Raw genomic sequence first — 27606 nt, forward strand, 5'->3', positions numbered from 1 at the left:
AAGAAATGCAGTATTCTTTTTCATTAACTCATTACATAACCCTTCACTTTTTTTCTTGTATTTTGTTGCATTCTTGGAACAATTTTAACTGTTTAACCTGAATAAGAAACACTCATTTGTTTTAAATGCAGATTTAGTTCATGGGTTCTTAATAATTATGTAAATCTTCCACCTTAAAATAAAGGAAGAAACGCGTTTAAACCATGTTCAGTGTGACATATAGTAAACGAGGGAACAATACGAACAAAGGATTTAGGAGGCGCTATCTATTGCAGTACTTATAATTCTTTAAAAACATTCTGTTTGAGTCATTCACAACTGGTGTTAACCTATTTCCACCAGCTTTCTATAAAAGTGAAGGCATATTTTAATTTTAAATGGAGTAAATATTATGCATTATTTTTTAATATTTTAAAAATACTTTATTACAGTAATTACATTTTTTACATTTTGAGTTAAATTTTCTGAAAAAGATGAAGATGGTAAGTGTTTGTCTGTTAAATTAGGGTTGGAAAAGAGTTATTTGGATTTAAACTCCACACCAATTCTGTGTTTTTTGGAGACTGAATGGCATCCATTTGATGTGATCAGATGCAAGATCTCAGCACAGCTTCATGTATTTAAGGCTTGACTTGGAAAAAATGACTTGGGAACATCTTTACTAAGAAGTTGTTTAAGGAAGCCCTGCCAGTTGAGTCAAGTTGTATTGACTTTACAACAAACCCTCATCCTTAGGGATGAGCATTTAGAGAAAAACCAGTCCCTCAGTACAACATTTTATTCTTGAACAGATCTCACAAAATGCCTAGCCGGACACTGGTTGCTGATGAGGAGGTGTACTTACAGTCATTTCTTATCTTTGACCTAAAATATAGAATGCAAGGGAAGCACAATGGAAGATACTATCTTCCACTTAACTGCCATATCTCTCACCCGCTGCACATCTCCTGACTAATGATCATACCCTTGATTAGTTAAGGATGGCATAAATCAAAACTCCAATGGATAGGAAGGCTAGCTGTGGGCGGCAAAGCAGTTTCTCATAAATGACTAACAGATGCAAGACCTAAAAAATGAGCTGCGTATTCATTTAAATTCATTGGATGATTTGTCTTTGTCCAGATTCTAAAGTTAACCTCTATTTGGAGATGTTCTCCATGATCCAATGCAGTGATCTGGCTTTGTTCAGATATTTAACTTGTCACCTCATCTTTTGAGCTTGGTACTGGACTGGGTGTTAATGTTGTTTATTAAACTGACACTGAAGTGAGGATCAAATGCTGCTGCAGGAGATAGCTCCATGCCTAAAAGTGAGCAATCTCCCATTAAGTTATTTTAAGACACTTCATATGTGAAGTGAAAGAGGAGTGTGAAAGAAGAGCTGCACCTGCTCTTTGTGTAGAAATATGTATACTGTGGAACTTTCCCATCAGTGAGAAGCTATGCAGTTGCATTTTAAATTCAGTTCTAAGAGTGTGCAAAGGTGTACTGGATAGCTATAGACTGTTATGTGTCCTTATGTGGTTGCATGGATTTGTATGTTGGCATCTAGATGTTTTTGCACTTTTACGTCAATGCATATTGTATAAATGTGGGCTGGCTTTCTGTATGTGTTTGGGTGTTTGCCACGGGTCTCAATTTAACAAGTTCTTGACAAATAATTAACCCCCTTCAGATCTCAAATCTCCCTCGAGTGCTCTTCACATGTTGCTCCGAACACATTAGGGTCTTTTGTATTACGTGAGCAAGCTAAGAGACGACCAGATTTATGTATAGGCAGTAACTCAATGGTTAAGAGAGAGAAGACTTCATTTTATATGTAATAACGCAGCTCTGATTATATCGATACTTTTTCCAATAAACACACTATTGATGGAATTATAACTTTAAGCAACTCTTCATACAAACACATTCAATGAAGACAATCATTTAACTTGTGTTAAATTTATATCTGAAAATGTATTAAATGCCATATGGTGCAATGCTGGAGCTAATGGGTGTGAACAGATATGAGCTAATTAAGGAATGATAATAAGACAGAACAAAAGAGAAACAATAAGGGGAAGGGAGGAAACAGATGAAAGTAATTCTGACTGAGCAAGAAAATGCTTCTCATTATCTCTTACCAGTGTGTTCATCAAAGAGGGAAAACTGTTATTTGATGCAAATTGTAAAGTTTGACTAAAAGTCGTCTAAGTAAATTAATCTAAAATAGTTTGCAAATAAGATAAAAAGAAACAAAGCTTAAATGCCCAGCTACATCATTTTGTAAAAATTCCTTGCTCTACCTCTAAACCAAATTACTTTGTGTTTTTTGCCAATATTCATGTATTGCCCTAAACTTCACTGTGGTCACATGCTAAAGACAACTGCCAATTTATTGCAGTTTACTATTAAATGAAAACAAAAAAATGTGGTCAAAATAAATGTTACTCAAACATTTCCTCCATTATAATAGCTTTGCAATTTTTCTTGGTTCACTCAGCGAGTAAACGCCACTAACCCGAAAAACTGGTGATCAAATTACATATACTACAGTTGCAGGGAAGAAAACTGTGTTCATCATTAGCTGGAGTTCATAGGGATCAACAACCAATCAAACTTTCTGAGTGCCTGCATGAAAAGGTGTGAGCAACTCCTGTTGGTAACTGCTGATCACTCAGCAGTTGCAGGAAAAAAATTAGTTCACCAACATCTGCTGTTGATTAAATGTATAAATTATGCAGGAAATACTAAGGCATCAGTTTGCAAAGATACTAAAATAAGTTATGGAATTTCTGTAGTTAAACTCTCTCAGCACGGTGATCCTCTTTAAAAGGCTCAAAATACAACTAAGGGAATATCAACATCTATTGGAAAATATGTTTTGAATTGGCGCCCTGCCTCTGGAAAACCTAATCGGCACTTTGCTCTCATATTGCTTTTGGTGAAAAAACCTCCTAAGGTATTTCAGAACTACACTAAACGACCTTCTTGTTTCTGGTCAGGGTATAGCTGCAACATTGTTACATAAATAAACTCAAGCATTAATTATTAAAGAAGTCATGCTTTCTGAGTCTTTTAGCCAGTTGCGTTATTAAATTAATTGATTGTAGGCGGCTGTGGCTCGAGAGGTAGAGCAGGGTCATCAACTAATTAGAAGCCCCTGATGTGCTCACCCCCCTCAGTGTATGATAGAGAAATGTTTTCTGTCTACACACCCAAGTAAAATTATGTGTATGGATAAGGGAACATGATTTTTGTATTTATGTCCCCATACTAATTTGATTCAGTGTTTGAATATTTAAATATGGACTGCAATTTTTATGTTTACACAGTGCATTCCTCTCTAAACACGGTCAAATCTTTTAGATTCATCATCGCATGATATAAATATGTTTCTAGAATCAGTTTTAATTTAATCTAAAATCCCTTCATTGATCCCTAAAGTGCAGGCAGTGTTGATGCCTGTTTGTACATGAATTTAGGTGCCTCACATAGATCTCATTTATGATGCTTGCACAGATATTGGATGAGGAATAACTGTTTTTCAACCATGTGCTCAGTTTGTCATCGTCTCAATGAGCTGCCAGTGGCCTCCTTGGCCCTAAGCCCTGGCTCTCTGCCCTCTGCAGATCATGACTGCGGCTTCCTGACAAGGACACCCCTACACCTGCAAGAGAAAATGACAATAAATAGAATATAGCCAATAAGCTGGCTGCTTTAGGCCTAGATGTCTGCTTTAGCTATAAATCCATTGGAAGATTAATGAGTTAATTGCCTCTGCTGCTATCTTGTCACCAGTGTGTAAAATACATGGTCTTCATTGAGTTTACAACAAATATGTTTTCTCAACAAGCATAAGAAAGGTAGAATTTGGACATTGAACAAGAAAATGAGTGCCTTCCAATTTGTGAGGCTGCACAAGCTTTACATGGATGTGGAGCTACGTTTAAATTTCAGATGGAAGCAAAGCTGTCTATTTTAGTTGGACCATTGAGCTGCAGTCTGGTGGTAGAGGGATCGGCCTGTGTCAATCCCTCTACTACTGCAGAGAAGTGTGTCACTTCTCTGCAGTGTTACTGCGCTGTTGACAGTGATGTGGTCAGAGGTTTTAAATACATATGGTGGAGGAGCTATTTGCAATGCAGATGATTCTCTGTGGGATGCTGCAACAGAAAGATAAATCTATCATCTTCTTTTGTTTACTCATGTACCTACACATGTACACACGAGAGCATTAGGAATGTGAAGGTCACACACAAGCGTTTACACCCACTCCACAAATACACATGGTTTAGTAGCCACAGAATTTATCCCAACTCAGCTGCTGGTGGTGCGGAATAAATGAAGGACAGAAGAATGCAGTTCCAGTCAGAATGCTCTCCTTTGGGTTTGGAGTGTGACCAAGGCGGTCTTGGCTTGGCCACAGTTAGTCATGAATGCCTTTTTCGCTTTTATAAAACCACCTTTCTCTGCCTCAGTGTTTGTATAGCTTACCACAGCCCCCCAAAATCCAACACCCACCCACCCTGCAAGGCAGAGAGACCCGTCACAACTCCAAATAGACAAAACGCTTCTATGAAACAAATGTATTACCGAATGCATTAGTAAATTAATTACCAAACCAAGATAAACATATCACCTGCACTGTTGTACTGCTCTTGCATCTTACATTTACTCTCACTCACTTAAAACTGTGCACATATATTTATATTATATTGTAGATATGTTTATACTGTTTAATTTGTACTGTATTGCACCGACTACGCCAAAACAAATTCCTTGTATGTCCAAAAACGTACTTGGCAATAAAGCTTTTCTGATTCTGATTCTGAATATGTTGTATAGGGTCAGCCCTGATAATTAGGTCTATTAGTTTTACTTTTACATCCAAATGTTTAAGTCTTAAGACATTATGGTTGGGACTTCACATATGTGTAACTCTTATCTTAACTCTTAACTTTACCACAGGGAATGAATAGAAAATCTTACTTATAATTCAAAATCTTTGGACTTTTTGAAAGCTAAGCATTTTCTGATAATTTCACCTGGAGACTCCTTTTAAACTTTAAATCAGTCAAAAGACATCGATGATTAAATGTTTTATTTCTTTTACCCTTTTCTTTTAAATTTCTGTTAACAATTTTGATCAATTTCTTTGAAATACGTCTTGCTATGATATTAGCTAATATTAGGTAAGATGGTGGACACTTATAAGTACCTGAGAGTGCAACTCAATAATAAACTGGACTGGTTGGCATTGGGTCTTGTGATGCCAACAAACTGGTGAGGAAGTCCAGCTCGGTGATGGGGATGGAACTGGACTGTGTGGAGGCTGAGAAGAGGATGAGAGGGAAGCTAAAGGCCATCATGGACAACCCCTCTCATCCTCTTTATGCTGGCTTAGGAACTCCTTCAGCCATAGACTCACCAGCCATGAGCCTCTAAGCGCTTTGGACCCTCATTTATACCATCAGGCTCCACAATACCACAGCACAAAACAGAAAGAGACTATTCCTGATTTTATATAGTTTTATCTTGTTGCTACTCATTTTGCTGCTATGTCAACTGAAATTAATAAAGCTATATTTGACCTTTATATTATCTTAACATGTTAGCTTTATCATGTTGGCATATACCTTTAATCTTTCATTTATTTTAAAATACAACTAAAGGGATTTTTTTCAGTGTGCTTTTAATAGTTTAATTAGTTAGGTCTTGTATTCAACTATTGTAGTTATTTTTTTACAAACTACCATTATGTTACCTAATATGTAAAGCATAATTGCTAAAACAAACTAGTGTTAGCTGATATGCTAGCATTAACTAATTTTCTAATGCTGTCTAATTATATTATCCTATTGCCTTATATCTAATATAGAAGTATAAATTTTATTTACAGTTAATTCCAAAACTGATTATAACCCGGACAGATTTAGATTTTAAAATCGAAATCTAAAAAAAAACCAAAAACTTTAAACTTAAGTCTTCAACCAGCGTGAATAATATGTTGCTTGACTGTGTTCATATAAATTGTGTTCACAATTAGACATATTTAAGCAGAAGCAGCTTTTAGCAAAACACACTTGTGCATAAAACATGATGAACTACGTTCCTGCATTTTTATGCGTATTTTTCATCTGAATGGCCAATGAGTTTCCACCTCTAACCATATTTCTAGTCCATAAAGCGTTTGAGTTATGTGCATACATGTAACCTAAGAAATTAATAATCCACATGCAACAGCTACTTCAGAACTCACTTTATGGTTCACAAAGACATTAACACTTGCCTGGCACGCCATTGCAAGGCTCTATAACTTGACATTGATTCATCATTCATGCTTAGGGCATTATTATTCTATTGTATGGGGTGTAAAATAGGATCATTAGTGCTGAATATGAGAATGTGAAAAATTGATATATTGGGAAGAATAATAGTGAGTGTTGTAGGCAGGAAGCCCCAAACAATCCTGACTATTAGCTGATAAAGAATAGTAATTTCCCCAGAAGTAATTAGGATTAGCATAATTTGATGGTGAATGTATGAATGATGCAACGTCGATTGATATGTCGATTTTTCCTGTAATGAGTCCCTTATCTCAACTCCCCGCTGAGTGTGTGCGTAGTGTGAGGTGACATCCCCTATGCTACTCCTCCTTCCTAAAGGGGGTGTGTTAGGGAGAACGCTGCCTCCTGTACACACAAGCACATCCACAGAACAGAGTGTAAAGGCAATGGTAGTATAGCACTGTCATGTAGTAACTGATTGAAGATTGTCCTTTTATCTTGACAGGTTACCAGTTAGAGCCAAGCCAGGAAATATGATATGGCACCTCATGTTTTCTTTATTCCTCTCAGACTGTCTGTGGGTCTGCACATTATGCTCTGTTTGTGTGTCTGTGAGAGAGTGTGTGGTGGTGTCATTCTCCCTGTGTGCACGTGTCCTTCAGCAATGCTGTGTGCATATTAGTGTGCAACTACACAATAATATCAGCAGCCACGCATGTAGTCCGTCACTTTGAGCTGCTTTTAAGTGACAGCTATCGATTGGATGTTTGTGTCTGTGGACAGGCTTCAAAGCAACACATTGCCCTCTGCATCCCACTTGAGATTGCAACTTTGGAGTAGACTTATTGAATACAGAAGCTGTGCAACATTGGCTTAGGTTGAGAAACCCTTTTCCTGACATCATCTGCATGCGTCTTGGTAAAGTTGTGCTTCTTTCTCAAATGTATAACATTGCTTTTTGACCGTACTGCTTTTTAACAATGTTATTGACTTTTTCTTGAGCTAGGTCACTCATCAAGTGTCAGTAAGAGTTTATGTGGCCACAAACATACTTGCTGCAGACTATTTAAATATTTAAAAAACTAGTACCATTTCACAGAAACTTTGAATTTCTCACCTCTGCCTGTAGCTTTTTGTAGTTTCCAAAGATTCTAAGTCTGAACCAAAAAGGTCTTCCAAGATTATTATGCCCCTAATGGCATTTAGTCTGCATTCTAGGATGGCGCATTAGGGCCATTGTAGATAAAAGAAAAACAAATTATTTGGCCATGGAGATAATTTCTCGACAAGTTGTATATTTGAGACAAAACAAATGCCAGAAGTCCTTTAAGAGTGAAGTGGGAAAGTTATGAGGTGTCCTTCTGGATATTTTCCAAAATGTAACTGGTACATCCGGGCTCTTTTCATGTATCAAAATGACATAGCCCAGGTGCATACTCAATGCAGCCATGTTGCAGCTTCTTCCTCACTGTCTCAGGCAGGTATTCTGGATCCCGTTCAAAGCATTCATGGCAAGTCTGCAAAAAAAAAATAGAGAATAGCCGAGGAATGTCATTCTTTCTGCTTTGCCTTATAGACTAAGTAAAAACTGAATTTCAATTAATTAGTCATTTCAGGATTTTTTTTTTCATACAATATTTGGAAATATAAATACGTTATTGTGTCCAAAACATCTAATGCTCGGTTTTGATAATATAATGACAATAAACTATGATTTTATTTAAATCCTTCCGTGTTGTGCTACCCCACTTACAGTAGGCTCAGAAATCTTGAATTAGTTTTTATTATCTTGATGTGAAACAAAATGCTAAAAAAGCCACATGCAGTGAAGCACATGTTCTTGCAAAGGTGAGGCGAAGTGTTAATTGTATCTTAATATTACATTTATTTCCTTTTCACACAATGAAAATTCAAGATCTGAACCAAATCTTTAATTTTGATGAGTTATAAACAGATTCACAAATTATTTTATTTTTAAATAACAAATTTCACCCTGTTTTAGGAAAGCCAAAAACGTGCCTCTACTAAATATTAGCAATTTATATTTGCATTTTTAGTTTATAGCTTTGCTTTACTCGTTTTGTTCTTAATTGTACAGTCTAAATCTTTGGATAATCCAATTTACCTGTGTTTGGGTATCTGACTTCATCAGTAGTAAGATTTTACTGATAATAAAAATGTAAGACTTACGCTGATGGACAACAAAGCTAGTAAATGAAAATGTCAGTCATCTACCATAACGCTTGTCCCAGGAATACTAGGCGTAAATTCTCTAAAAGCCCTAAAATGTCTTCCGTTGTCTTCAGTATAGTCATGATGAGAGTATAACCTCAATAAATCCCAGGCTTTGATACACCTAAAGGTTTTTATCAGGTTTTAAAAAGGACAAGTTAGTGGAAAATCTAATTACATCCCCAAAACAATACACATTTCTTTGCAACATTTAAAATGATGAATATATATATTTTATTTTAGGTTATTTTGTCTCTCTACATTAAACAATCAAAGAAAAGAAAACAAAATTAAATTTTAACCTTAATCCTTAATCTGAATAGTATAAAGATTTAATATGCAATACTAATAGAAATATTATACTTTAAGCTTTCCTCTGAAATTCTTTGGGTGTGTCAGAATAATCGCAGATTAGTTCAGAGTAACCAATGATGATGACTACTATTCTGCCTGATAAAAGCACAATTTAAGCCTTTTGAGTCTCCATGTCTTTTTCCATAGTTTAAAACTTTAATGGTTTTATCCTGGTATAGGTCAAACATTACAGATCATGGAGTCATAATGCACAAATCAGCCAGAATAACTACAAACAAAGGAACAAACTGGATCTATTTCTTCTGCCAGTTCACAGTCAGTTCAGTTTCTTAAGCTTACCCCAGAAAACCTCCTTCCTCTTTCAACCTACCTTCTGTACTTTTATTCTCTTTCTTTCTGCTCTCTTCCTTTACTCCTTCTCTCTCCTCCCACCTCTCAGAATATGGGTCAGCATTTCTAAAATCCTCAATCTGTTTAAAGTTTGATAAGTGCACTCCAGGTGGTAATGGGTGAATATTAAATTTGTAATCAGCAGCTTCAAGTGTTCACCATTGGAATATTCTGATTATTAAAGTGAATCATTTCCCAGAGGGGCCTCAGTTACATTACGTGCTTCCCCTAAATGCGGAGTTAAAATGCTCTAATGAGTGGAACTAAAGGGAAATTGACCTTTTATATATATTGTCACCTCAGCCAAATTAAAAAGACCTAAATTTTGTTATTAGTGGAAAGAATGAGCATATAGTCATACAGATTTTCTGTTTGTTGAAAATATGCAATAGTATAGTGGCAGCATGTACCTTCAAATGCTATGCCAGTGTTGGAGGATATTTTAAATCTGTCATCACCTCATCAGCATTAAAGTAACTTTTTAAACATGAAAGTTTAATTAAAGGAGAAATTGTTCACCAGATATAAGTTGTCTGTGCTTCCAGAAAATTAAGATTAAGTTACCTCTGAATGTTTTTACAACCAAGCAGATATTACATGAAGGATGCTACAGTCAAGATGTCATACTAAAAAAATGATGCTTAGGAGAGCTTGGGTAAAGCTCACTATCCAACCTGAAACTAAGTGTTTTAAGTTTAGCTTAAAGCAAATGCATCTGGTTGAATTCATGCAGATTTTTTAGAGTGCTAGTAAGAAACCATGTTATACACTTTCAATAGATCCACAACATATAGACATAAAAATATTAGGATGTCTGAAATTATGGTTAGTCGTCAGCTTTTGATATAAATTATTTTGTCGTGTGTGCTATTTTGCCTGTTCTACGCAGCTGGTCTTTGACAGTTTCACGGCCACTCTTTATTTTTTGATTTTATTTTGCTCCCCGGCATATTTTAACCTTTCGTTTTTCAGGTTAATCTGTCAAAGGAGTGCATAACTATGAAGTGGAAAAAAATGGTTCAGGATTTTTAAACTTTCTAAACATAAAAGGCTGAAAGTTTGCTGTATATATGTGTTCTATCCCAGATACTCGGACACCCTAAAATAAAACCCAATTCAACCAGCTACCCTCTAGACTCACCTTTTAAGTGAATAGAGTCCACCTGAGTGGAATTTAATCTATACAGCTTTCATGTGAAAGCCTCTGAGGTTTTATTGGAGAATATTGGTGAACAAACAGTATTATAAAGAACACGGAACACACATAACAGAATATGGATAAAGTTGTGAAGACGTTTATACGAGGGTTAGGGTATAAAACTATTTATCTCAACACTGGCCAATCCATCACCCCAAAATAAGGAGAGTATGGCACAACTGTGAATTTACCAACAGATGGAGGTCCACCTAAACTAACAGTTCAAGCAAGGATAGCATTGATCACAGAATTGGCCAGTCCTTGAAGGAGCTGCAGAGATCCATAGGAAGTCCCATTCCATTTTGTCAGCAGCCATGTAATGGACACAGCAAATGCAGAAGAAGGTAATCTGGTCAGATGAAACCAAAATAAAGTTTTTTTAGCCATGCAAAATGTTTTATATGGAGGAAAACTAACACTTCACATCACTTCACCCTGAACACAACCTACTGCACCTGTGGTGAAACATGGTTGTGGCAGCATCATCCTGTAAGCATACTTTTCTTCAGCAACAACAGAGAAGCTGGTCAAAATTCATAGGAAGATGGATGTAGCTAAGTACAGAAAAATCCCAGCAAAAAAACAGTTAGAGGCTGTAAAAAACATTAGTGGTGCAGAGGTTTACCTTCCAGCAGGACAGTGACCATTAACATGCATCCATTTTACAGAGAATGATTCAAATCAAAATATTCATGTGCTAAATTATATGTTCATGTGCTAAAGTGGCCCATTCTGAATGTGCAAGTCGAGACATCCCCTACAAAACCTAAAGCTACAATTGCAGTAAAAGGTGGTCCTTCAAAGTATGGAGTCATGCCAAACGTTTTCGTTTTTTATTTGTTAAACATTTTGGCAACAAAGTATCGTTTTTGTTACACTTCATAATTGTACACCATTATACACCATACAATTAATGTTGGTCGGTCAAATAAAATCCCAATAATGTTTCACTGTATTTTTACCATTTGAGCACAGTAAATATTTAACATCCATTTGATTTGAGATGTTTCAGAATGAGTCATGTTCAGCCCAAAGGAGGGAAAAATCTATCTTTAAGTGTACATATCACCAAATGCATGATGGATGTTTTGTTTTCAGCATGTAGCCAAATCTGTCACTGTCCTATATTTTAATTTTCTATACACTGATTGTGCTTGTTATTTAGTGTAACAGAATGGTTGAATGCACTGTGTAATTAGAAAATAATCCTTGACAAAAAATTACCTTTTTAAAAAAAAAAAAGAAATCTGTTATTTCGTAGAGTGCCTCCTTAAATCAGGACATATTACTCTGGCTCTTCATATTTCCACAATTAAAGAGCCACTCTTCCCAGGGCCACTCTAACAGCTGGCCATTAATCAGTCCTTCCGCCCAATTTATCTTCCACCACAGGTTATGATTTTCACATTACCCTGCTCTCCCTAACCGCTATCCAACAAGAAAATGACCCCTCTGCTCCACCGCAGTACAAAGGAGAAAGTAACATCCTCATTGTTTGTATAAACTGTCCACATGTATGACAGGATGAAAGGAGGGTTTCATGCGTACCTAAACGTTTGCAGCTATTATCCTCTTCTAATTACACTTTCCTCCTGAAACAGTGGATCAGAGGGCACCATTGACTTCTTTTAATCCGCCACCAAATTTTAATTAACACAGACGCGACCCCCTGTCTCCGATACATCCCGCAGAACGTCGGGATCACAATAACTCATAAATCACAGTCACAGATTTCATTCCCCCCCTGCTTCCCTGCTTTGATGAATTTCCAGATGGGGGCTGGTGACTGTTAATGTCGACAAAAATATGAAAGACAGACAGACATGGAGGGAAAGTGTTTGGAGAAAAAGATGGATAGAAGAAGGCGGTAAGAAGATGAACAGCAAGGTTAAATTCTGGGAAATTTATAAAGTGTGTCTTTATGAGGATGTGTGAGAGAGAGAGAGAGAGACAGAGAAATGGCAACAGCTCTCGTATGTGTCAAACTTTGGGAGATTTGTTACCGGGGAGAGGATTATGGAGGCTGTGAAAAGGGGTTGAGTTAATATGCTGGCCATTGAGGAACGTGCCAGCTTCAATCTCCAAAAATCAAAAGGCCAAACAAGAGAAAAGTGGAGTTTTAAGAATTAATGAACGCCTCTTATGAATATGCAAGTATCTGCAATATTTTTTAATCAGTGTTTTTAAATCATGGAGTTTTCAGAAATAATCATTACCTTAATTGAAATGAATGCATATGAGCTGTCATGAAACCACAGCCTGGTACAAACAGCTACTCCGTGCGCCTTTATTTATGGGTGTTTGCTCAAACTGTGTGTAACTTTGTGTGAATTACTGGATTAGAGTGTGTGGAGGTAGAGGTGGGCAGGGTGCCGAGATTTGTTATTACTAAATCGCTCATCCATGCTACTAATTAAGATGCATAGCATCCCCCTATGAACGTCAGTGTCGCTAATTATCAAACAATGTAGTGTTCACTAGATATGAAAACTGGCAGCCTCTGTAGTCATGTTACCAACCTATTACTGCTACAATTACCAAGTGTCTGTCATTCTCCTTGTTAGTCATCTGAACTCATTTTTTTCTAACTAATGTTTATTATTTCTTGTTTCTTTGTCCTTTTTCTTGTTTTTAAAGGTTATGGCTTTGTGGATTTTGACAGTCCAGCTGCAGCACAGAAGGCAGTGTCGTCTCTCAAAGCCACTGGGGTGCAAGCCCAAATGGCCAAGGTAAGGAAGGTCTTACCGTGTAAGCATGGGTCGGCATGAGGTTCTCGCATTTTAATTTGAGGAGAGATTTCACAGTTTTACTGTATTTACACAAACATGTAAAACAAAAATGTCTAACATGATCTAACTGCTGTTGTTTAAAACTGAAGGGTCTTAAAAAGTCATAACAATTCGTTAATACAGTCATCTCAATTTCAGGCTTTCAAAATAATTGAAATGTCCAGTTTGTCAAAACCTGCTCTAAATTTGCATCTTCTGTTATCTTTGTTGTTTAGTGTGTTGTAGTTTTGCATAACAAGCAACTATTATGGGAAGAACTTATCCATTCACCTTTCTCATTGACCTGTGCAGAACTCTGCTCCTGATTTACAGGCATGCCACTCATAGCTTACTGAGTTTTCACGCCATTACCTTCTATAGTTTTCATGAGTGGAAATATTTCAAAACAGCTGAATTTGTCTTTGCAAGGGAAAAGTGTAGTAGCTTTATTTCTGCCAGCTGACCAGCAGTGTGCAGTTACACTTAAAAAACATAATGTACAATATAAGAGGAGAAAACTTTGATCATGCCAGTGTTTTCTCATGTATTTCCTTAAAAGAACTTTAAACTGTGAAACAGGATGAAAACTTTAAGCGGTTTTATCTTATCTTGAGACCGGTAACCAACACATGCCTATTAATGTCTCCAACTCCATTTCCTACCAAAGCTTTATTTTTGCACATTTAACACACTTAATAGTTTGGGATGGATCTGAAAGGCTCCCACAAACATTCTGCTTTAGACCATGAACACATTTATTGGGTGTAATTTTCCACAGCATGTTGCAGTTTTATGACAAAATGAAATACAAAAAAGCTTTTTTAATGTGGGCTGTTAGCTGCATTTAAGTGCCTTTCTGTGACTTATTTAAAGGTGACTGGAGTTTGCACACCTGTTTATCTTCCTGATACTGTGTGTGAGACAGGATGTGTACAAATGAGGGTGCAGTTTGTTTCAGAGTGGTGATGTGGGCTGAATGTCGAGTTTGTCTGTGTGAGTGTATTAATGTGTGTGTAATTGCTGTAATGGCAAGCGTGTCTGCTTGTGGGTGTCAATGGCCATCAGCTGTTGATGATTATTGTGTTCTGTTTTAAAAATCCTTTTTTATTATCTTGTGTAAAATTCAAATTTTCTGAGAAACTTTAATTCAATCCTGTAAGACTTACAAATGGAAAACACAAAGAAAGGCTATTAGAAGTAAATTTTTTATATAAATTTATTTGGCGCTCAGACCCCGGGGGAAGACCTGAACGCTGCGAATGATGAGGGCTTGAATGAGTATTTTTAGGATTAAATTAGAGATGTCTTCCCCCCGGAATCCGACTGGTGGTGGAGTGGAGGCCTGAAGGATCGGGTTGTTGTGAGTCCAGAAGGAGGAGATGGGGAGGAGATGGGTCAAAGCTCAGCGGAAGAGTGAGAGAATCTTGCCGATGAGAATCTTTAAAGCGAAGCCTTGGAGATGATTGGATGGAGAGAAGGTGTGGACTTGATGCTGATTGGATGGGCGGAGACGCATGGAGGAGCCACTGGACCGGCTGAGGTAGGAGGGAGTCTTCCGGATTGAATTTTCGTCAAAACTTCATTTGTGGGTTTCCATTAGCCAAAAGCTATTATCATCATAATTAATATAAATTCTTGAAGTATACCACAGATCATAGTCAATCTATCTCATAAAGGATTTTGACTTTCTAAATTTATTTACTGAATACATTTCCCCTTTCAATGATATTCTAATTTATTGAGATTCACCTGTATTTCCTTGTTAGTGGAACAATGGTTTGTTGTTAAACAAAGCCCAGCGGGAGCCTTTCTCTGTGCTGCTCTGGCACCAATCAAATATTCAAGTGTCCGAATAGCTAAATAGGTGGAAAAAATTTCAGCACCACTGAAGCAATAAATATGGTGATGACTTTGAGGGGTGCACCATGAGTGATTTTCAGAGATGAGATGTAAGCATTTGATCTGATCCCCAAAAATCCCCCCCACTTGAAGCCAAAAATCGGCTGATGAGATGGAGAATAGCGCCAGTGAAGATGACAGAATTAATGATAACGATGAAGGTGGCGATTATTTTGATCAAATTGGATGGGATCTGACAGGAGGAGATGATATCCCGCCTGGTGCTCAGGTGTGCCATTTCTCAAATGCACCATTTGGCCGTTTCCTCTCCCCACCAGTGTCCTTCTTCCAATATTTATAAGAGAGCAGACTCTCAGAATACAGATAGGATCTTTGTCAATCTCATTTTAAAGCATTGCTCACCTTTTCTCTGTCAATATTTTTATCTGAGGGTGTTCTGTGTCCCAAAACAAAGGAGCTGACCTTTTTTGGACAATCTTTGTTTGCATGTGAGTGTGGGTGCATTCATAAAATCATTTTCTATTAGCATTTATGTATAATAGTTGAGCTATGAATGCCCCCTTGGTCTGTTCGCTCAAATGGAAAGGCCAGCATGCTTTTTGTGCTGCAACCTGGGCTTTTATCACACTTGTGAGAGACATTAAGGAGTAGTTTGCTTTTATAGACTCCCTCTGCATCTCTCTAACATCTTTTTACCAGGCTTCACTACCATCACTCTACAGGCTCCACCTCCTAATGCCTCCCCTCTGCTTTTAGTTCTTTTCTTTTGTTTGATGCCATTTTACCTGCACATATTAATACACATCTTTATTTTCACCCATCACATGTTAGCTGGCCAACATCCAGTGCAATTTATATTCATCAATTATTACATGTGATGTTTTTGGGTACCCTACCTGCCAAAACTGTCTTGGACACTCACCCCTTTCCATATTGTGCAACATATATTTATGATTAGTACAGTATTTATTTATTTTTTTATAAAAGATATTGGGGTTTTTTCAGTTTTTCTATGCAACTGTTTTTTCAGAATCAGCTTTAGTGCCAAGTTCGTACATACAAACAAGGCAGTAAAGCTGATTCTGATTCAGAATCTGATTCTAATTCTTATTCTGTTTTATATATTTTTCTTTTTTATTATATTTCACTTTTTTTTTTTTATTTCTCTTATTTAAAAAATACCTACATTTAAATGTTATTTGTGTTTTTGTTATACATTTATTTTAACTAAAAAATAAATAAATGGCACAGCAGTATTTCTTATAACAGTAAGAAAAGGCTGAGTTCTGCAAATCACAAAGAAAAATGCTAATGCCAAAGACAACTTCCATATAAAGAACATTTTGCATGATTCTCCCACTCCCCTTGCTCCATTTTGTCACATATATCTCCCCACAACAAAGTAATAAACGAATACCAAGTTAGAGCCAGAGGCTTTGAGCTCATTAAATAAAACCGTCACAGTAATCAAGTTGTGCCTTTTTCCCCTGCTTTGACGCCATTAAAGCTATTTTATTAAGATGCCTTATTTTAAACACAGCTGCAAAGGAGGCAAGAAACAGAGGAAAAAGAGAAGCCGTCATTTGGTTTTTCTCTTCCTTCCCTGTCTCCCTCCTCTAACTCCCCTAGGAATTTAAAATACCAAGGCAGCAGAGATGAAACATTGCCTTCCTTTTGTCTTGCTCTCCCCTGGGGAATGGTGACAGCGAGAGGGAGGAGGGCCATAATTAAGACACCTAAAGGACAATTCACCCTGCACCACCCTCCCTGTCACTCACCTTCACATAAGCCACAGATAAGAGCACTTAGCATAGGTTAGGGGGGTTGGTAGTATCTAAGTGTGCAGGTTTGCACATGAACTTGGCACTGTACAGTATGAGAGTTTTTTCGTACGTGTACATGCACGGTGCAGATAAATATAAATTACAGTTCCGTTTTGGTCCTAATTAGTGCAAATATATAGTATACTTTAAAACATAGGATCTTCATCGTTAAAGAAAATGGAAAATGAGGAAGTGAACAAGTTCAAGGATGACAAGAAAGTTACAAAAACAAGTAATGTTAGTCCATTATTGTTCAAAAATTATAGTGTTTGTTGGTATGTTCTTGTTTGGTGTCAATAAATAAATCAACGTGATAATAATAATACGAGATATATTAAATAAATATATACTGCAAAAATATAAATTTAAAGGATATGTTTTTCTTTAAATCAGTGTCAAATGATCAGTCAGTCAGTCATTTTCTACCGCTTATTCCATAGTAGGTCGCGGGAAGCTGGTGCCTATCTCCAGCAGTCTATGGGTGAGAGGCGGGGTACAACCTGGACAGGCCAATTTCCTAAATGCATCGAAACCAAGAATGCCTGCAGGTTTTCGTCTATAAATGCAACAACCACCTTTGTTTTCGGTTTAATAATTACATGCCTCATGAACTCATATTTAAATGGGAATGTGATGTCAATGATTCTTCTGCACAGTTTTTTATGTGTGACTGTCCTTAAAAAAAAAGGGGAATTGTTCAAAATCAGAAACTGCAGCCCTGAAATCAAATAAAACTGGAAATCTGTATCTGCCAGGAAAAAAAATACTATTTCCAGGAAAAATAACAAAACTTCTTCATTTACAAGAGCTTAAAGCCTTGGGAGAGATATTTATTTTCCTCATCACCTTTTGTGTGTGGGAGGGTTGATAAACAGAGCACAGGCACCTATTTGCTTCCTCACAGCACGGACTCTACTCTTTGTGCCACTTTGTTCAGGTAGCTTTCCGAAGTGAGAAAACTGACACGTTGAGCAGACAAAATGATAACAGGCAAACGCCACATCAAGCCTCGCAGATGCAAACCTGTCAACCAGCCGCTCGCCTCACTCTCCACAGGCTGCCATTTTCCCCTTGAGCCAATCAGACTGAATTATGGGAAGGGCGCCCTCGATTGTGGTGTCTGTGTCGGAGAGGTAATTCCGCCTGACAGCTGCTTGCTTTCAGACAACAGGCAGTCTTTATGGAAATCATCCCTCCCTATTCTCGCTGCAGTCGGCTTTTGCTGATAACAGCCCGGATGAAAACAAAGCTGTCCCTTTTCTACTTTATTTTTCCAGCGTGTACAGCCGAGAATTAGCAAAGCAACCCTAATATCCCATGGAGATTTTTTGTTTCCAGTATGAACTTTGACTAGAAATCCTGTGATACTTGTAAAGATGAAAGAGTATAAATGCAAATGAGTTAGTTTCTTCATGCAAAATGTCCTGTTTTTTGCTTCATATTATTTATTAATGGCATGTTGGATATTTATTTCTTCTAGTCTGGGGGAAACGATATCTGAAAATAATTAAATCTGTATGGCAGTATTTTCAAAAGATTACACATAAACTGTTAGACATAAGCCATGAATAAAGTTACTTTTAAAAATGATTGCAAATTGCATATTTTTGCAGTTGGTTATGAAAGATAAAAATACTAGTAATGAACAGGTAAAAATGACTTGGGGCATAGATGTTTTTGAAAATGTTTTGTTTCTGAGCTAGAAAGTTTGGGAACCACTAATTTAAGCTGTCAAACACACCAGCCATAACAATCATGGACCTATATCAATTATTACTAATCAATTATAAAAGGAGTGAGACCTTTGGTGCACAACTGGCAAGATTTGATTTATAGCCCAACGTATTTTACCAGTAAAGAGACAAAAAATGTTCCCCATCCTTTCCTACAGATTAGCTGAAGCTCTACCAAATTGGAATAAGAGTGTCTGTGAAGAGCAATTTTCAAGTCTTGCCATAAATTTTTAGGTTAATGTAGGTCTGGACTTCTGGGCGTCTTAGGCAATTTCTAACGACTTTGGAATGTATTTAGCCCACTCCACCTTCCTATCAACTCTGAGCAGTTTTCTTGTCCTTCTTGCTGAAGGAAAGTATCCCCAGAGCGAATTGCTGCCACTACCATGTTTCACTATGTGTAATGTGTGTTCAATCTGAGGTGCAGTTACTTTGTCAGTTTACTGCCATTCATAATTTTTCCACTGGTTGCAAAAGATAACCGTACTACAAAAAAATAGATATAATGGATTATTTGGCTTTTTGGTATCATGCCGTTAATAATTGACTTACTAGCCAACCGCTGGCTTATGTTTGAGTTCCTCTATCAACAATAGTTAGGGTTACAAGTGTGGGTCTTCTATGTGGGTCAGACACTAAATTGTTATGGAACCACTATCTAAAAGTTTAATCATCAGCAGGCAATGTCATTCTGAAGCTGTATCCTCTAGTGCAAGCGGTAGTAATGAAGCCTTTTGTGCTTCTTTGGCAATATTTCTGGACTTCTTAGAAGTAAGAGCAGGCAGAGAGGCACCCCTTTCCATTCACTTTGCAGATAGTAGGGAAATTATGTTAAAAACATTATAAACATGCGTTCTTGAACTGAATCCTAAATGTTTCTGACAAAACCAAGAAACCACTCGTCCATCAAAGAGCAATCAACAGCAGAAGCGTCAACAGTGTGAAACAAACTTGAGTGATGAGTCCTGCTGTCTCTTTCTGATGAATTTTCACTTTCGCTTCCTGTCCCTCGCTCCGTCTCTTCTGCTGTCTGTTCCTTTCTTTCTCCTTGTGAATATTTCCTGTCAATATCACATTTATATTCATGTGAAAAAACACAGATCCCCCTCCCAGGTGGTCTGCAGTCAGTCAGCAGTCCTCTTATTATCCTTTAAAGGTGACTCCTCTGACGTCTCAGCACCGATGATACACCGGACCGCACGGTTCGGCTCAACACAGGGTGACCTCTGGGCGGTAATCAAAGGGATGGCTGACAGTGCTGTTACAGTTGGTTGCTGACAACATCTAGCCTGGTGAGGCCTGCTTTTTTCCACAGTATGTGTTAAATCTGGAGAAAATAGGCCTGGAATACTCCGTACTCTTTATACAGCGGGATAATTGGACAGACACTGGGGATTCAGGTGCTCGCTCAGCAGCATCACGCACCTTCCTGAGCGATGTGTGCCACTTTGATTGTAATGCCAATTCCCCTCTGACATCTGCCTCAGTGTTTGTTGGCAGAGCATATGGTGTCACTGTGGTGATCAGCACTTTTCCTCTGAAGCTGCCATCAACATGGGCATCTTAATGATCATAGCTACTCACAACAGCTCAAGCCTTCCATATTTTATGCTCACCAAAGTCAACATCTATGTACAGCTAACAGTAACATGAATAATGCCCTTCACTGCCTAAGTATGGCATGAAAACATTTCACTTTAAAAAGAAAAGCATTCAGATAAAAAGCAACACAAAACTTAGGCTTCCTTCAGGTCGAAACCCGAAGCTTTTGGTTTACCATGCATGAATATATTTTTAGGAACAAATCTGACACTTATGATTTCAAGACTTTCATTATTGATAAAGGCAATAACTTACAGTGTCTTGCAAAAATATTCAGAATCAGAATCAGAATCAGAAAAGCTTTATTGCCAAGTACGTTTTTGGACATACAAGGAATTTGTTTTGGCGTAGCCGGTGCAATACAGTACAAATATATATTCAAATATCCATGAAAGTTTTGCCTATGTATCTTTGCTAAATAGCTCAAGGTCAGAGAGATTAAAGGTAGAACACATGTGAACAGCAGTTTCCCAGGTCTTTTCACAGATTCTGAGATGACTTTAGGTCTGGACTTTGACTAGGCCATTCTAACACATTATTAGGTCTTACCTAAACCCCTCTAATGCAGCTCTGGCTGTAAGGTGAAACTGTATCCCACTCTTTAGGTTTTTTGCAACTTCCCTATTTCTGCTGCAGGTAAGTATCCCACCTTATGATGCAACCACCACCATGTTTTGCCATGGAAACGGTGTATTAGTTTTCTGTCATACATGGGGATTTTGCATGTAAGCATAATAACCTTGTGAGATCTTGTCTGATCAGAGCAGCTTCTTGCCAGTTTACTATGTCCCCCTACATGGCTGGACTTCTTATGGCTTTCTTTCAAAATGGCTATTTTCTTGCTTTTCCATAAAGGCCAGATTTGTGGTTTGCATGACTAACAGTTTTAGAGTTGACAGATTCTTCCAAACAAGCTGTGGATATCTTCAGCTCCTTCAGAGCACCTTTGGGCTACTTGGTTGCTTCTCTGATTATTTATACTCCTTGCCTGGTCTGCAGTTTAGGAGAAAGACCATGTTAAGAAATGTCCAAAGCTTGCTATATTGTTTTATAACCCCGCTTTAAACTTCTTCTTAACTTTGTCCCTAACCTTTTTGGTGTGTGTTTCATGCTTTGCAGAACAGCAGTGGACACACACCACTGAATTCTATTTGTTTGGTGGATTCTGAAGGAAATTTGTTACACTGGATTATATTTAGCAGTATCAGACTATAGAGGGCTGAATACAAAAGCATGCCACACCTTCCAAAATTTGGGGGGGAAAATACAATTGAAAATAATCGATTTTTTTCAATAATGCACTACTTTTTCTTGGTCTATTGCATCTAAATCCAATAAAATACTTTAAAGTTTATAGTTGTAACATGACAAAATGTGAAAAATTCAAGGGGTAAAAACACTTTGGCAAGACATTGTAAATAAGAACAATATTTGGAAGTATCTTTAGTGCTGGGAGATAATTTTACTCCTCCAAAAAGACAAAGTCTAACTTTTTATGCCAAAGTTAGCTCAGGAGTGGCTTATCACAACACCCCCTCCCTGCTCCTACTGCAGAAGTGATAGTTTTGAAGGGCAAAGCCAGTGAGAGTGAGACGGACCATCTGACAACGCTGGCTCCCAAGCACCTCTGCTGGCTTCCCCTGCCTCTGCTGTCTAATTATGCTTCAATCATACGCGGGAGCACTGCATGTGGTAAATTATTTTGCAGAGCAACGCGGCAACGTGCCGAGCTGAGAACGTGAGAGAAAGTGAGAAAACGGAGATACAGCAAGTCAGAGTGAAGAAGAGATGAAGTGAAAAGAAAAGGTAGGAAGGATTGCAAGAAAAATGGAAGTTGAGAGGGGGACAAAAAGTGAGACCCTGCAGAAAGAGTGTGAGCTGGAAGAGGAGAGCCAGAGCTTTACAACCCATTATATCACCTCAGACAGCCTGTACAGCAGGAGACAGGCCAACACTAATGAACAAAGTTACAAACTTATCACTTATCAAGCAGAGAGAGGCGAGTGAGAAAATGAATCATGGAGAGAAGGAGATAACTGGCAACAGACAGCATCAGCATAACTAATGATTCTATGAATTAGAGTGGTGGTGTCCAGAACCCAATGACAAAGTGCTTTTATTTTTCATGCTACAATATGGATTAGGTTTACTGTTTCCAGAAAATGGCCATGTACTTACCTTAGAAAGTCTGACATGACAATTACATTTACCCTCTGCTGCCTACTCTGCTTTTACATGTTAGCAAACTAATGGCCAGCTGTGTTAATGGAAGAATAAATACAGTGACTTGAGTGCAGTGCATCAAAGCTTTTATTTAAGCAGTGCAGGTTTGTCTGTACATGTTCTCCAGAGTTTACCAAAGCTGTGCAGCCTCAATACATGGACCACACCGTGCTGCAAAAGCCATCAGCTTGACTTAATTCATGTTTAACATCTGTGATGACTGTAGTAGGCATCATTTTTAATCCTTAAGTGAATCCCCTTGTGAAAAAACAATTTAAGCTTCAGAGATCAGCATTAAGCATTGTCAGATTCACAGCGCAGGTTGCACTAAATATATGAATATGGAGACCTGCAGAGTCCAACTTGTATTTTTTTTGCAACATTAGTTCTCCTCTCTTTAGCCACAGAGATTAACATCTATGGAAGAATTAAATTCAGAATTTTGTCTCCAAGTTGTGCACATATTTTTATTGTACATTATAGAAGATAATCAAACGTTTCATGCTTTTGACGGATTAATTTGGAGATGAAAAACAGAATTAGGTATAAACATATAGCAATCTAAAAAAATGGGTTCAGTCAGTCATTTTCTATCGCTTTGTTTTGGACACTCGGGTGAAGAGAGGGGCTGAGCTGTCCACTGATCACCACCTGTTGGTGAGTTGGATCCACTGGAAGAGGGAAAAGCCAGACAGACTTGGCAGACCCTAGTGTATAGTTAGGGTCTGCTGGGAATGTCTGGGAGAGCCCTCAGCCAAGAATGTAATTTAACTCCCACCTCCGGGAGAGCTTTGACCAGATTCTGGGGGAGGTTGCAGACATAGAGTCCGAGTGGACCATGTTCTCCGCGTCTATTGTTGATGCTGCTGCCCATAGCTGTTGCCGTAAGGTCTGCGGTGCCTGTGGCGGTGGTAATCCCTGAACCTGGTGGTGGACACCAGCGGTAAGGGATGCTGTCAAGCTGAAGAAGGAGGCCTATCAGCTGTGGTTAGGTCATGGGACTCCTGAGGCAGCTGACAGGTACCGTGAGCCCGAGCGTCCTGTGGCCCGGGCTGTGGCAGAGGCAAAAACTCAGGCCTGGGAGGAGTTCGGTCAGGCCATGGATAAGGACTACCGGTTGGCCTCGAAGCGATTCTGGCAAACCCTCCGGGACCTCAGGAGGGGAGCACAGTGCTTGGTGGAAGCAGAGGCTGGGGACTCGGGGTTGGACTCTTTCATCAGCCAGGCTGAAGTCACCGAAGTGATTAAAAAGCTCCACGGTGGCAGGGCATCGGGGGTGGAGAGGAGAGTCCAGCCTATAGTCGAACCTCGGCTTCAGGTGGAACAGTGTGGTTTTCGTCCTGGCCGTGGAACACTGGACCAGCTCTACACCCTCTGCAGGGTACTTGAGGGTTCATGGAAGTTTGCCCAAATGGTCCACATGTGTTTTGTGGATCTGGAGAAGGCATTTGACTGTGTCCCTCGTGGTGCCCTGTGGAGGGTGCTTCAGGAGTACGGAATCTGTACAAGCAGAGCAGGAGTTTGGTCCACATTCCCGACACTATGTCGGACCTGTTCCTGGTGCATGTTGGACTCCGGCAGGGCTCCCCTTTGTCAACGGTCCTGTTCTTAACTTTTATGGACAGGATTTCTAGGCGCAACCAAGGGCCAGAGGGGGTCTGTTTTGGGGACCAGTGGATTTCGTCTCTTCTTTAGCAGATGACCTGGTCCTGCTGGCCCCCTCTAGTCAAGACCTACAGCATGCACTGGGGCGGTTTGCAGCCGAGCGTGAAGTGGCTGGGATGAAGATCAGTTCCTCCAAGTCGCAAAGGGTGGCTTGTCCTCTTCAGGTTGGAGGGGAGTTTCTGCCTCAAGGGGAGGAGTTCAAGTATCTTGGGGTCTTGTTCACAAGTGAGGGGAGAATGGAGCGGGAGATGACAGATGGATCGGTGCCGCTACCACAGTAATGGGGACGCTGTGCCGCTGCATTGTGGTGAAGAGAGAGCTGAGCCAAAAAGCGTAGCTCTTGATTTACCGGTTAGTCTACGTTCCCACCCTCACCAATGACCATGAACTTTGGGTCATGACCAAAAGAACGAGATCACAGATACAAGCGGCTGAAATGAGCTACCTCCGTAGGGTGGCCGGGCACTCCCTTAGAGACAGAGTGAGGAGCTCTGCCACCCAGGAGGGGCTCGGAGTAGAACCACTGCTCCTCCACATGGAGAAGAGCCAGTTGAGGTGGCTCGGGCATCTATTTCGAATGCCTCCTGGACGCCTTCCTCGGGAGGTGTTCCAGGCACGTCCCACCGGGAGGAGGACCAGGAAGCAGCCTAGGGCACGCTGGAGGGACTGTCTCCCGGCTGGCCTGGGAACGCCTTGGGCTCCCCCGGAGGAGCTGGAGGAGATGTCTGGGGAGAGGGAAGTCTGGGTGCCTCTACTGAGCCTGCTGCCCCACGACCTGGTCTCACACTGAGATCCTATTGGCTTGCTAGATCTATATTTGCTCTCAAAAGTAATCATGCCACTGTTAAAAATTCAGGGGATTTTTAACAGGGGCATGACCCCTTTTCCTGACCCCTTTTCTGTGAAGGGGTCAAGTCAAGATGACTGCACCGTATTGAGGGGAATATGGAATGGGGCTATGTATCGGGAAATTGTAGCCTACAACCTCTTCCCTCGGTAAGGGCATTGAAGATGGACCATGGCTGGGTCTTCCAGCATGACGACCCGAAGCACAGAGCCAGGGCAACTAAGAGTTCCTCCGTAAGAAGCATTTCAAGGTCCTGGAGTGGCCTAGCCAGTCTCCAGACCTGAACCCAATCAAAAATCTTTGGAAGGAGTTGAAAGTCCATATTGCCCAGCGACAGCCCCAAAACCTGAAGGATCTGGAGAAGATCTGTATGGAGGAGTGGTCCAAAATCCCTGGTCCAAACTTCATCAAGAATTACAGGAAACATCTGATATCTGTAATTGCAAACAAAGGTTTCTGTACCAAATATTAAGTTTTGTTTTTCTTATGTGTCAAATACTTATGTCATGCAATAAAATAGCATAATAACATTGAAGGAGCTGTGTAGATTTCCAGTAAGTACCTGTTGTGTTCTCCATATAACAAAGGGACAGAAGTTTTTTCTTCCAATGAAAATATCCCAAAATGTTGGAGAATGTGTTATGGTCTGATGAAATCAGAGTTGATCCTTTTTGTCAAGATTACAAATGGTAGAAAACAAGATTGTAGCATCATGCTCAGGGGTCACTTTACTTCAGAAGGAACTGAGGTTTTTGTCAAGGCTGATAGAGTTATTAATGCTTCCAAATGGCAGTCCGTTTTGACACAAAACCTTTAAATGTTTACTTGAAAGCTGAAGATGAAGAGGGATTTCAATTCTCAACATGTATGCAAAGCATACAGCAATTAGAGATGGTCAGCATGATAATAAAGTAATAAAGCAATAATTAAGTTTTCAAACGGCCTGGCCAAATTCTGGAACTTAATATGACAGGAAATCTGTGGGGTCATATGTTATCACAATCTGATTGATTTTGAGAGCTTTTGCAAGGTAGAATGTAAAACTATTTTGGGTCAAGTTGTGTGATATTGAGGATAGGATACTTACCCTCCTGTCACAGAACACTAAGTGGTAAAATTGAATCGTCCATTCTTTAGTTTAAAGATTGGCACACTCATGAAAAAAGGTTATTGGAGCTTTTAGTTTTCCTTCGGACAGATTGTTTTGTTCAGTTAAATTGTACAGGATGAATGTTGCATTATATGTTGAAAAGGTTCTTAATTTATTTAGCATGGTCTCACTTTAACGGAGGTGTTTTTGCTTCTTAGAGATGCTGAATTCTGTATTCTTTGTCAATAGCTTGAAAGTTAAAAAGATGGGCAAACTGGTTGGCAAAAGTTTAGTCCATGTGAAATATTTGTGATTTTCCCCCTTCGTATATAGAAGTATTAAAGATAGTTTCCTGTTGAATATCAGTTGATCATTAGGGTCGTTTGTCAATTTTATTATGACTCTTCACTTTCTTTGCAAAACTGTACCTAATTAAAGCAAATTTTTGAAGGGTTGTATTTATGCCTATGTGAATTTTATCTATACTGTTCTCAAAGTGTTAGAAAATAGTCTTGTGTCCAGATCATGTGCTTAAAAAGAACATTCAAGGCCTGCATTCTCAGTATGTTCAATGCTACCAGGCTTGCTTTGAAGCAAACATAAATATGGCTTTTTCAGGCTTAGTAATGGCCACAGTGTGCAGTTATTAGAATCTCTTTGATGTGGCAACTGTGCCAACCTGCTTGCTGTCTCTGTGAATTGATCTGGCTCAATTAGTGAGCCCACAGAGGCAGCGTTCAAAGGACTGGGCTTCCACGCTCAACGCTGACACACATAGACCAGGTGAAACATTTTCCATTAATTTACTCAGCTGGCCCTGAGAAGACAACCAGGGAACAGACGTGAGTATTAGAAAATCAATGGCACAGCTTTAGTGTTAAGCAAACCTCTAACCAAGAAAGTTTGGGGCATTTTTTAGGAATTCTTTTTTTTTATTTCCCACAACCTTAGGCTTGAATAGGATATTAAATGTTTTTCCTCAACGTCTTCCCACAATATTTGCATGTGCTTCTTAGGCTTTTCTGAAGGCATGTCAAATTCTGCTCCTCGTTTCTCTCCTGATTCAGATAACCCATTTCAATTTGTCTTCATCAGACATGCTAATTAACTCACTGATTGGAATCCTCTTTACCAGCTACCCTCATGCCCCTTTATATATCCTCATCTATGCATTCCCTCTAGCTGTACCTCCTTCCATTCCTATATCTGTTTAGCAGTGTCAGCCCTACACATTTTTGATGTTCAACCCATAATCCCTACAGGGCCTTCCAGCATTTGGCTTCAATTACAGATTTCTTTTGGATAGAGACATTTGACAGTTCCAGGTTTAGTTTTTAGTCCCTCCAGGTGATGGAGAAGATAGATGTACCTACTTGTGGTCTCACACTGTATAGATTTTATTACAACACATTAAAAGATTGAATTCTGTGACACGTGCCTGCCATAGAATTCAGTGTACTTAAGTAGCAGTAAGTATATTTTAAACCTGTTTCTACTAAGCTTATTCTGTAAATTATCCTACAGATATTTTTTTTAATACTGTTCCATGGCTTTAGATTTTAAGCTTTACTACTTTGATGAGGTGCTA

At 38.9% G+C, this 27606-nt stretch overlaps 1 protein-coding gene across 6 annotated transcripts in view; it reads left to right on the top strand.

The window, feature by feature from the left end:
* Positions 1-27606, top strand: part of rbms3 (RNA binding motif, single stranded interacting protein) — a 453566-nt gene that overhangs the window by 234928 nt on the left and 191032 nt on the right. For all 6 annotated transcript variants that reach the window (XM_047383175.1, XM_047383169.1, XM_047383170.1 and 3 more), the window contains one exon: positions 13045-13136. In XM_047383175.1, the coding sequence (XP_047239131.1) occupies positions 13045-13136 (92 nt within the window). The remainder of the gene's footprint in view (positions 1-13044; positions 13137-27606) is intronic.

The sequence above is a fragment of the Girardinichthys multiradiatus genome, chromosome 13 (genome assembly GCF_021462225.1).
Source record: "Girardinichthys multiradiatus isolate DD_20200921_A chromosome 13, DD_fGirMul_XY1, whole genome shotgun sequence".
NCBI lineage: Eukaryota > Metazoa > Chordata > Actinopteri > Cyprinodontiformes > Goodeidae > Girardinichthys > Girardinichthys multiradiatus.